A 12,670-nucleotide genomic window follows, 5' to 3' on the forward strand; every position below is an offset into this window, starting at 1 on the left:
AGTCAAGTGGACAACCAGGCAGCTTGTGTCACTGAACATCCAGTCAAGAAAACACCTTGAGTCAGTAAGCACATACGTTCAATGCTCGTAGGCTGTAAAGCCAATCTACTGTAACAGAGCCCATGTCTGAGGTCACTCACCATGCGGTAAAGATGAATGGCTTTGCGCATGCTGTCCTGGAGCTCGGATACCACGTGCTCACACTGCTCTACACTGATGCACGATTCTGAAGGGGAGGAAAAAATAAAAACCCAAACTAAGGCACAGACACACTCCAATATCCACAATCTCACAGTTGGGTAAGAAAACTTTTTTTTATTATTATATACTTGAAAGACCATGTGCACACACTTCTCATTCAATTTTTAGGGCTGGTTTGAGCCAATCATTAAACAGGTAAGTTCTACATGAGCTTTCCTTCATACTACCTAGAGATGCTGCTTATTTCAAACATTCCTATTTTTCCAGTCTTTAGCCTCTCCAAAGTCAGAAATGTTTTTTCTCAGATTGCACATTTTTGTTACAGTCAAGGATAGTCACCGATTACCCACGCCATTCTCAATTATAATTAAAGTCAAGTTTGAATGAAGGCTTCCAGTGGCAAAAGGAACTGATCTGAGGAACCTCTAATTTAGCTTCCACCTAGTCAGAAATCTACATGCTCCCCCCCTCAAGTATCCTTCTGCACAATGTACAACTATGCACTGAGGATGAAGGATTATTCTGAATTATTACAGTGTTGTCTAGTGAGGACTGAGGTCCAGAGGAGGGCTGACAAACTCAGTCACAACAGAAACACATTTCTGAGCAACCCAAGATATGCACTGCCAATACACCATAATTCGAAAATGAAAAATAAAAGCAAGCAACTGAAGGACACCATCTTCTGCCTGCCCCCACCAGATATTATCTCCAAAGCATGAGAGTTGAAGGCCTGCAATGGTTTAACAAAATAAACACTTCCATGAGTTAGACATAAACCATGAACAAAGACATAGACACACACACAGTCTGCAGTTATCTTCAATTTGCAAAGGCCTGGACAAAGTCCATTCGACTTCCTTTAGTTACCTAAACCCAAAACTTGGTCACATTAGCACTATTATTTCTGCAATTCTAAGAACATCATCTCTGAACAGGCTGGAGGGGACCTTAGCTAATTTTATGAATACATCTAGATGATGTATAAACAAATACAGCTAGAAAAACATCTATTTATACATAAAGAAACACATCTAGAAGAACAAAGGGGCATGAACAAATTCTTCCATCTGCACTTTTTGTTCCCAAATCACCCGACCTTGTAGAGTTTGAGTACAGTGGGCTTCAGTGTAGTCCCAGATTCTTGCCTTTTTTTTTTTTCTTCGTCTTTTTTTTTCTTCTTCTTTTTTTGCTGCCCCCCTCCTCCCCTCTTTTTGTTTTAAACCCAGTTGTTTCGTCTCATGATTGTTTCTGGAATTCTCCTCTGATCATGCTTTTTATGCTGGCCTCCAGCTCTGTGAGCTGCCAGTCTGGAGAAAGGTCACAAACATAACATAAATGCTTGAGTAACAGGCACTTTCTGCCTCTCGGGTGTGCAGAGCAGAGCTCTTCAGAAACCAGTAGAGAATATTAAACACAGCAACAGTATTAAGCACATCTGCAGCATTTTAACTGTAGATGTCAAAATGCTTTAACAAAAACGATTACGTCTCTTTATCTGCAGCTGTTATATAGGCAGGAAAATGCAAGGACAGAAAAATTAAGTAGAAACCCAAAGTCACAGAGCAAGTCAGAAGAAGAACAGGTCTCTGTCAACCCTACAGTTCTAATCTAAACTGCCACACTGTGATCCATAGAAGCCACAGTAAATTATTCACAGCAATAGCCAACTTGGATCTAAACAGCTTTTTCAGCATCTACCACTAAAAATTTGGGAAACATGGTCTGCAAGAAGCTGAAGGCTGACACGTGTCTGCTGAGAAAAAAAAATTGGGGATCCACTGTGCTAAATCATCCTAACTCACTAAAGGATGCTGCTAAATATTCTGTCAGGGTGTGCTATGTATTGGGAGCTACTTTAAAAAAAAAACAAACAAAAAACCAAAAACCCAAACACTGCTGCAAAAAAATTGCTCTTTCTCTGCATGAATTCTGCAAACAAAGATTCCTAGCAATTGACTAAAAAACACGTGATATGTAACTTGATTCCCAAGTCTAGAAGAGAAAACTCAGCCCAAAGAGTACAGTCAACTGGACTGTTACTTCTCTGCTGTAGAATGTGATTCCACAGCTCAAGGCTGCATCTGCTGTTGGAGGAAACCTCACACCTGTGGGGGTAGGACTTGAAGGTTTCAGACGCGCTCCCTGTCCTACAGAGCAGCTACCCTGTGACATAAGGACAGCAGGTCCCACAGACAAAACACCACACTTCCTGTTTTACATAGGAATGCTTCAATCTTAGGGTGCTTGATCCCTCTAGAAATGCAAAAAGAAAAATAACAGTGCATCAAAACCAGGTTACCCCTCTGCAGTGCTTTGGTGCAGAAATAAGTGTGCTTAACCATTGCAATGAATGGTGGAGCAACCTGGCACCACATAAAGTAATTTATCAGAGGATTACAGAGGTGTCCCTTCTCAGATATGAATAAGAACAATCATAGCAAAAGGGATTAAAAACTGTGCACTGCATAGCCCCCTGAAGGTACAAGGTACCAGTGCAGTGGCTAACATCCAGCTTCCTACTGCATGACTCAGCTGAGTATTTCAGGAAGGCATATTTCCTTTCAGGCTGTGACACAAAAAACAAACCTCTGTGTCTTCTCTGCCACTGGAGGTTTTCCTGCCTTGGAGGGCAGGATTTTTGCTTCAGTTTGAAGTTACCTGCTAGTTTTCATTTGATTGAAGTACCTTAAACCAGTGCCTGCAACAGATCCAAGAGCTGTTTTCAGCAGGTGAAAGTTTCCCATCTCATATCTTTTTTTCCAAACTAGAGATAATTCAAAAATTAATCCATGTTCTTTATGCTCAAACCCAAAGGCTAGGCCTGCACATGCACTGCACACCCAGTTTGCAGACATGTCCTCAAGGCAAAGTGATAGCAGCACAGAGACTTTCTCGCTCTCACAGGTGGCTACAGCAAGGAACTCACCTTGATCAAGCCTCATCTCATGCGAGAAAACTGTACGCAAACCCTTCTGGACCTTGCACACTTGCACATTAACAAAGTAAGGCCTGAGCCACCTGGCATAACTTCACTGTCACTATTATCTGTGCTTGCTGGGTTCAGCTAGCACACGTTGGCCTGCACCTTCATCTGCTGGTCAGACATGCTCTGAGAGGGGCACGGGGGACGTAACCTACATACTCATGAGGATTGCCAGCACATCAGCTTTTAGAATTGACCAGAAAGAGGTTTGAGCCCCTACAGGTAATTGTACGACTGAAAACATAAGAGTGCTGAAGTCTACAAAACATTCAGCTAAAAAGGACCTTCAGACATAAGACCCAGAGGAAATGGAAATTAAAGACTGAGAAAAAGATGTCAGGTTGAAGAAGTGTCTCACCATTGAGGGGATGGCTTATGGAACGAGACAGGTGCAGACAGGACGAGACAGGCCAGAAGCTGGACGTAAAGAAATGTGATGGGATCGTGAGGCGGTTCACAAAGACAGGAGACAGAAGGGGGAAGATAAGAGATGGGTATCCATGCACACCTGAGACCTGTGCCGAGGCAGTTATAGATGTGGGAGACCTCGGCCTGATGGGGTCTAGTGGGCAAAGTCCAGGTTGGTTGTCTAGCACACAGGCGATGCCGGTGATCCTCTCCCTGCACCTGGGCAGTGTGCCCTCAGGAGACCTTAGGTGCTGGCCCTCTGACAACTCCCTCAGTTTTGGATTAGTGACCCCTGGCTCATCCTGGCAACCTGTCCTTGAGACTGGACCCTCCACTGGGCTCTCCTTAGCAAGTCCTGTTGGGATCTCTCTACCAGGAACCGGAGACCCAGCAGTTTGATTCTCCCTCTTGGAGGCTCGGACCTCAGGAAAAGAGGGTTTCTTTTTACAGGCCCCAGCAGGTGACTGTGGAGACTGTGGCTCAAGCAGGCTTTTTGCTTTGGTAGTGGGTGAGAAAGAGGCCAGTGTGGGTCTATCAGGCAATGGCTTGGGAATGTCAAGAATCAGATGTGCTCGGTTTGATGATGCCAACTTGCTGTGAAAGGACTTGGGAGATGAGCAGTTTACAACTGGCTGAAGTGCTGGCTTCACTGGAACATTTTCTTTCACTGGTAGCTTAATCTTCTCAGCATCTGCTGTGGAACTAAACTGTGTTTTCTCTGCCACTGGAGGGCTAGTCCTCCCATCAGTCAACATTTCGGTGGAGTAACCAAGGTACAGATTTTCCCCTACAGATATGCTCCTTGACATCTTAGCCCGGAAGCTGGTTGTGGGGTTCATGTAGGACTTTGGTTTTGCAGCCCTGATATCTTTGGCCAGCAGAGAACCAGATCCATCCATCTTCAACATACTGGCTGATAACACCCTGCAATTGTTAGGTCTGGGATCCTTCTCAACCACCAAAAGAGTCTGAGGACGCTGCTTGGCAGAGGATATCACTCCAGGGCCCTTATCTGTGAAAATTAAACAGACAAACATACCAAAAATAGACAAGAGCCTGCACTGAATTCCAAAATCGGAAAGTAACAGAGCTGTTCCAGCCTAAGTGCCTCAGCTCAGCCCCTGGGAGAGGTATACAGAACCACTACTTCAGGTTAATATCACCAAGCCTCAACAGCTTTCTTTTTTGTCCATCCCTCATCCTGCTCGCACACTGCTGCTTACCTGATGAGAGAGACTTGTTCTCAAAGTGTATGGCCATAAGACCTCAGACCACTGTGACTGTTAACTACGAGGCCAGAGGAAGCAGGCAAAAACTTATATATGATGTTGCAGTGATAAGGTTTGGGTTTTTTTTAAAACAGAGTGCTTACTGATGGTTCATGAGTTGGTTGTTTCAAAACTGGAATTCTTTCACACTGAGGGCATGGATAGTGTAAGCTCCCAGTTACTGTCTCCTTTTTCCCCTCTTCCTCTCCTTCCCACCCTGGGGAGCTTCAGTCTTGGCCTGGAGCAACCACCCACAGCAAGAGAGAATTTCTTTGCAAATAGCTCATTTCGCCCTTGGTATTGCTCCTCCCACAGCTGCCAGACAAGCATCAGAGACTCATAATTAGAAGACCAGCATCTGCATTACAAATTAAAAATATTTTTCCTTGACAGGCTAAGAGTTAGAAGACAGGCAAAGCCTGCAGCTCAGAAAGCAGAAAGACAGAAGCTTAATTTAAATCTCTACTCAAGCTCAAATCTCCCCGTTTCATTCTTGGCTTTATACCATCATTCCAACCTGTGTCCTTACCCTCATGAACGAGGTCATGAACTGACTGCGCCTTTCTCATCACTGCATTCACAGGGCCTTCTGGAAAGGATGCAATAACCCGTCCAGGAGCCATACCAACTCTGCCGGCCTCCAAAGCTGATCTGCGTTTTTTCTGGATGTAAACAGCCCGATTTGAATTTACACTCTCCAGGAGCTGGCTGTTCTCCAATGCATCACCTGGATGGCTGCTGCCATTTTTCAACAGATCTGGTGTAAACTGATTGGTCTGGGTTGGTGGCTCGATAGGCTTTGAATCCAGTATCAGATTTGACGAAGAGAGTGACAATCGTCTAGAGAACATGACAAAGAAATCCTAGTTAAAACAAGTAAGTATGTTGCCCTGGACAAACAGGCACACACATTAAGCCAGTTTCTCTGGGATAAAGATCCCTTCCCTATCTGGATTTTTTTAAGTCAAAATGCCCTAGGCTGTTACCACTTCATTCCACTCATCCCTAGAAGCACTGGTCTCCAGGCATTTGACCTTAGGCTGCATGATCACAAACAGCATTGGGTCACTGTTTTCAGGGAGGACACTGTAAAAGGTGAAGGCAAAAGAGAAGGAAAAATTCCAGGCAGAGGGAAGACTAGGCAAAGTCAGGTCAGGTTTTTTCTCTCAGCTCACGTTGCTAACAATGAAATCTTTTCAATTCTAAGATATCCTAAGAGAAAGTAATTATACTTTTCTAATATTACAAAAGCATAACTACTAGGAAAGCTGGTCAATATCTTCAAGAGGAAAGTCTAATATCCTCTTCCTCTCGACTCCAGACAAACACAGTAGACTTACTTCAGAAAGGAGGCAACTTTCAATCTGGCATGTTTGAAGAGCTGAACAGATGAAAAGCCCAGAGGTTTTCATAACCTAAAACTACCTCCTTTTGTTACATCTCTAGAGCACCAGTGACTTCCTTCACTCACCAATGCAACTCTCCAGAAGCTTACACAATAGCTAACCACTGGCTTTCTTCCCAAACATATGGTCCCAACACGAGACAGACTAAGAGGCACTCCTGACAGCAGCAACAGTAGCTGAATACAGCAATAACAAAAAAAATTTCCCTAACATGGTGAATCTAGACACAGCGCTGAACCACAGAAGATGCACCCAAATCTGCTCAGTCCTATACAATTAAACTAATTTGAGCTGAGATTTCAAGTTGTCATTTTAGAGGAATACAGGAGTATTTGTTTGTTTTAAACATTTATGAACCCAAATCAACAAAAGTATTTACCCTTTTTTTTTCTTTGTTTGTTTTGTTGGGAGTTTTTTTAAACAACAAGGGAAACAGCTGAGAGAGGCCTTTTGGGGTGTTTTAGGGTTGAGGGTTTTTTGGAAGAATAGTATCCCCATGGGGCTTTGTATGAGACCCCAGAGCACCCTGTGAAGGCATGGGACTGAGAAACAAAGCTGACTAAGAAAGGACTGTAAAACAAAGGAAAAGTTGACAAGCCTACTTTCATTGTCCAAGCTGAATGAAATGCAAAAGAATAAATAGAGCATAAACAGTGAAGAGTAAATTAGATGATTAGCGATTCCTCCAACTTAATCAATCAAGGCATTAATCATGAAATAAATAAGCACATTGTTGAAAGAGGAAAAAGAACAAAACAACAGCGTTGCTTTAGGAAGAAAGAGAACAGTTAAAGTGACACAGGATGGCCTGTCCAAATCACAAGAGTCTGCAACCAGCCTGCCAGGTGCTATGCTAACACTTTGTTGTGCCTAGGCACACCAAGGCCAGAAGTTTGCTCAACTGTTTTGACCCAGGGCCTAGCACGAGACCTACTCACATTAGTAAAAACAGACAGACAGAAACACTCAGAACAAGCAGAGCCATACCTGAGAGCCGGGGACTGGGAAAGAAAGCGAGAGGAAATGCTGAGGTTTTCAGTTCTTTCCAGATTCCTACATGAGCCACCTAGAAATTTTGGTTAAAGGGGAGAGAAAAAGGGAACAGTTTAGTTACAGAACAAACATTCTGACACATGCATTTTCTTACTGCAGAGACTATCAAATGTTTCCCCATATCCAAGGGGATTTTTTGAGCTAAACCACAGAGAATGAAATAATTTCATTGCCTTTGCCTTTTCTGTTCTACTTAGATTACTCTGCCTTAAACTGCTACTCTCCCTAAGGGTACGCCTCCTCCTTTTTTGCTTCCCTTTGTGTCCTATCCTGCCTGTAGGACTGTGAGGCACTGTCATCAAGCAGAAAACAAACCAATCAAAGGAGGAAAAAAAGAAAAAAAAAGAAAACGAAAGCTCGCATAGATATTGCTGCCTGAAACCATTATAAATTCTAAAAAGATACGCTTTGTTCTGGAGTTGGTAGATAAAGACTAACCAGCTCCTTTGCCACTCTGATGTCTCCTCTTATTCTCTCCCTCCACCCAGCATTTCAGCCTTTTCTTTTGTGACATTTGTTATGCCTTAATACACCACTAGAGGCCACTACACGTCACCTATGGGGGGGGGTGGTGAACACACAGTTAATACCTTCATATACAACAGGAAAAACTAGTCCGGGAACAAGAGAATGGCTCTTCAAGATTCCAGGGACAATACTTAACCCAAACTGACACAGACCCCAATCTCATCCACACAGACTTACACACAGACCAATGGATTTAACAGATGTCACTCTTCTTTAGGCCTCTCTACATTGGTTCCCCATTTTTGCCCCCTCATACACACAGCCCCACAAAAGCCTAACAGAACTTGTAGCCTGATTTGATTTATACAGGGGACAAATCTGGAGTGACCTTACAAAGTCCCCTCACTGAGCAGAGAGCTGTACCTTTTCCATCAGTGCTGCCCAGGGTCCCAAAATGCTGCTTGAGGAACTTTTCCTGATCGGGTGTCCGGGGGATTTCTCCCTCTGGCATGCTAGTACCCACGTCCTCCTCTCCTTCCTCTCCCTCCAGGTCTGAGATGCCATCCACACTTAGGGGCTCAGTGCTTTCAGAATCTGGGAAAAGGCAAAAAAAACCCCAACAATGCTGTAATAGCATAATCACAGTAACATTAGCCAGGTTAAAAAAAAAATATTCAGCAAAGATCCTAAATTGAACCTAGAATGTTAAAGCAGAAGTCGGTCAGCATTAAGTGTAATTCTCTAATCTACCATATCCCGCAAACAGCACAGCCTATGGGATAATCAACTCTAAACCTGCCTCCTTACCTAGCAAGGTAAAAGAAAGCCAAAGGCACACAAGGAAAGTGCACTTTAACCAACTCCTGCTTCTACAGTGGCTTTACTGAAGTGCCTGTTCCAATGCACCTGAATCTTTACAGCAATACTAGCAAGACTAATAGGAGTGTGACTTCAGTTTGGCTCATGAAGAGGTTCAAGTATTAGAGATCAGGATAGCAACTGATACATGGCACAGAACTACCCCAGCAAGTTTCTGCAGTATTCCACATCACATATAAATACATTTATAATGTCTTTGCATCTTACCTTCATTTGGATGGTCTGGGCTGGACAGACGACTGCTGCTGTAATCTACAGAGCAGGCACTGTCAGGACTGTGTTTGTCTGGGCATCCATTACTGTGATAACCTCTACTTAGCTTCCCATGGGGCAATGCTTTTACCTGGAACTCACTACAAGACAGGAAAGATACAGCACTAGAAGATATATTTGTTTTACATGTAAAGAAGCACATTCTAACTTTAATAAGGCCTTACCTGTGTTAGTAACACCTTTGATTACAAAAGTAAGGCTTTAAAGAGAAAAAGAAGTTGATTTCTCTCATCATTATACAGTACATTTTTTGCATTTCATTAAGCTTGGACAGTGAAGTTTCAAGGGGACTGTCTGACTTTTGGGCATTGTTGGTTTCCCATGATTACCAGGCACCAGCACAGCACTGCCCTGGCTTGATTTCCAGCACAGGTGAGGAACAAATGTAAAGGTCTATGTAGTGAAAAGGGGACTAAAACCAGGCCTATACCTGCATGATAGAAACCCCAATTTGCCATAGATTCGAGCCCTAATATGTATTTTTTTCCATGTTTATGACCTGCTTCTTTGGGCAACTTCTGTGTTGCAAAACAGAGAAGATTCTGGGTTTGAGCAAGACTAATTTACTGAAGAATGTCATACCAAAATACAATACTGTAGCACAGGATTCCTGATTTCTGTTGTGATTTCACAAGTCTTATTTTGTTAAATGACATCAGCACCGTTCTTTTGTCTGAGGCCTGAGGACTTCAGTTTTCCACTTTATGAAATACTTTAGTTTCAGATGTACTCCAATGCAAGGTAGGATGCAGAAGTCACTCAATGAAACTGAATGGCAATTACCCCTGGCAGACTGCAAACTCTGTATACTTTGAGATGTGTCCGGTCTGTATCCAACATCACCAGAGGGCCTCCCTTTCTTACATGATGGAGCAGCACATGGGTCTGCTCTGTCCATATGTTATCATAATAAGATTAAAAGTATAAATAAAGAGAAACTGGATGAAATCTAGCAGCTTCAGCTGTAAAATCCTGGCATGCACTCTTGGATAAAAGTCTGTCTAAAGCTATCAGCCCACTCTTTGTAACAGAGCAGGAGGAGACAGAGGAAATTAAACAGCTATTAGCATCAGGTTAAGAGGGGAAGGGAAGAATAAAATTCAGGAAAGGAAAAAAATGAAGCACAGAATGAAACAGAAAATTAAGTGAGGTAAAACCAAAACAGAAGAAACAGCAGAGGAGGAAAAAAGGTCTCCACTGCCTCCAGCGTCCTTTTCAATTCCATCTATCTCATGCAAGCCATTCTATTTCCCGCATTTCACTGCCACATATACATCACTGTTGGATGGTTTTCCAGCTTCCAAGTTTTCCCTTGCTTATTTCAACCCAGAAAAGGGAGAAAGCAAATAGGCTGCTCCCAAGTTGTTTATTCAACAAAAAAACTTGGAGGAGGATGCTAATGTGCAGTTTCCTCAGAGGAAAGATTATTTTAATAGTGCCACCTTAGTTTCAGATTCCTTTAGCATCAGACTGGCATAAAACTCTCAACTACATGCCTGACATCAATCAGGCAGTATACGTCAACTCATCCAAGTTGCCACACAAGCTGCAAGCAAACTAAAACAGAAATGTCTAAGCCATGCACAGCAGAGAGCTTATTTTTAACCTGCTAGAGTCTGTGGGATGGATTTCATCTTGCTCAGGGTAGATTACACACTCCTCACTCTCAGAAGGTTCCAGTTCCTGAGAGAAAATCCCCTCTTCACAAGACACAAGCCGAATCACTTGGGGTCGCACACAAGACTGGTTATCTTGGGGAGGTATTGAGCTGCCGACCTGGTTTAAAAAGAAAGAAAACTACGTATTACCAGTGTTTTTCCTTAAGACAGCAAGTGCTGTGCAGAGCTAGGAAGTATGCATTACAGCACAGAATATGATCAGAAATCAGAGATCAGAAAACACAGCACTCCTATGTCTTTCCTGTTTCTTATTTACTGAACCTGACAGACTACTGCTGCAGTTTCCTATTTTGTTTCCTGTTTGCAATCCCCTAAAATTCTCTGGTAAAGTACTGGACTCCCTATCTCTCTATGACCACACATCATGAGCTTAAGCCATGTGGCAGCAGGTTCTTACATTACCTTCTACAGGCTGATCAGACATAGTTTAGAGAAGTCTGTGGTCCACAGCTGAAAAACACTGATTTACTGCACACAACAAGCCTGATTCTCTTCTCAGTCACACAGTTATAAAGGAAGGAAAAACTCTAATGCAGTCAGGCACCAGGACAGACTGCCGTCGGAAAACAGGCATTAGCTTTCTGAGGTATGAGCACACATTACTTGCTGTGGCCCATCGATACAAAGATTAAAGAGAACTCAATAACCTAGCACAGCCCACAACTAATAGCATCATATGAGCCACATTTCAGTGGCTACTGGAGTCAAGAAAATGCACCGCAGCAGAGTGAGCTAACAGGTAATCACACACACATCTGTAATTCTGAGCTCAGCTTCTCAGCTTGTTTTTACCATAAATAATCAAAGAGCTAAAAGAAAACATGAGGTCTTCCCTGTCATTGGAAAGAAACCTTGATCCCATATGGGCCCTGCTATAAGATGGCAGAGTCATGCATTGCAGGAGTACTAACTAAAAAAGAGTTATCTAAACAAGTTTCTCAAAGGCATTTAGAGCCACCTCTAAATATTCATATATATATAAATTCATATATAGAATTCATATATAGAATATATAAATTCATATATAAATTCATATATAGAATGGCATCAGGTAGTAATAAATGTAGGTAATAATAAACAGAGGCATGACGGATGCACTCAGAGTAGATTCACCTCTTCGAAGTAGTACTGCCCTTACTTTGTTAATGTGCACAGGAAGATCTGCCTGCTCTTCTCTGTCGTCCCCATTGCTGTTTTGAGACAGCGAGTCTCGACTTGGAGAACGGGAAACAGAGAAAGACTCCAACTGACGCAAGTCAAGCATGGATTTCACAGTCATCTCTATGTTGCTAGTTGGCTGGGACCAGCGCCCACGTTGCCGGGGCATCTTGCTCATTGGTGCCTCTGAGCGTTGGATTGCTGCTATCTCTTTGGCCTGAAGGAAATTGAAAAAAAGATAGGGACTGAGTTCTCCTGATGGAAAAACAGGAAAGAAAACACAAGACCCACAGAAAAACACAATTATTTCCATCTCCATAAAAGCCTCAAAGCTGTCTGTAAGACAGTTTAAAATTCCTCCCTTAATCATAAAGCATCACGTAAAGATGATACTTTTGTTGCTGCTTCTTGCATAACTGAACATTTAAATGCCTCACTCGGATCCAAATATATGATCAGCTTCAGCACCACATGACATTCAGGCCAGAAATGAAGGGGCAAAAGCATAACATCTGATGGAAAGATATTGATGTAAAAAGTGAAACTGTCTCTTAAACTAGGCTCTATTTTCCCATCCCCAAGTCATTCTTCACAGAGAGGCTTCTCAAAGGTTTCCCACTGCAGCTGCACCTTTCCCACCAGTGCGAATGAAACTTTTAATCTCCATGGGAATTTCTTTTCCAGTTTCCCTAGGACAAGAAATACAATTTGAAGGTTTAGTAACTCACCCTCCTCATTTCCCAATGGGAAAGGCTTCTTGAAAGGGTAAGGTCTGGATCTGGAAAGGGAAAAAGATATATACCTAGTTGACATCCTTGGCCAGTAGTCCAGCTTTTTAAAGACCTCTTATCTCATCTTTCCTCAAAGGCAGCATTCCTACACCTTTTGAAC

General features: G+C 42.8%; 1 protein-coding gene across 8 annotated transcripts in view; it reads right to left on the minus strand.

The window, feature by feature from the left end:
* The window catches only part of MAPKBP1 (mitogen-activated protein kinase binding protein 1), a 107,614-nt gene that overhangs the window by 5,883 nt on the left and 89,061 nt on the right, over positions 1–12,670 (minus strand). For 5 of the 8 annotated variants that reach the window (XM_069784394.1, XM_069784392.1, XM_069784393.1 and 2 more), the window contains 9 exons: positions 12,508–12,557; positions 11,760–11,996; positions 10,549–10,718; positions 8,877–9,022; positions 8,214–8,384; positions 7,257–7,335; positions 5,393–5,703; positions 3,546–4,607; positions 141–226 (listed from right to left, as the gene is read on the minus strand). In XM_069784394.1, coding sequence (XP_069640495.1) covers positions 141–226; positions 3,546–4,607; positions 5,393–5,703; positions 7,257–7,335; positions 8,214–8,384; positions 8,877–9,022; positions 10,549–10,718; positions 11,760–11,996; positions 12,508–12,557 — 2,312 coding nt within the window. The remainder of the gene's footprint in view (positions 1–140; positions 227–3,545; positions 4,608–5,392; positions 5,704–7,256; positions 7,336–8,213; positions 8,385–8,876; positions 9,023–10,548; positions 10,719–11,759; positions 11,997–12,507; positions 12,558–12,670) is intronic. The other 3 variants (XM_069784397.1, XM_069784400.1, XM_069784399.1) reach the window with 3 other exon arrangements.

This window comes from Haliaeetus albicilla, chromosome 5 (genome assembly GCF_947461875.1).
Source record: "Haliaeetus albicilla chromosome 5, bHalAlb1.1, whole genome shotgun sequence".
Taxonomy (NCBI): Eukaryota; Metazoa; Chordata; class Aves; order Accipitriformes; family Accipitridae; genus Haliaeetus; species Haliaeetus albicilla.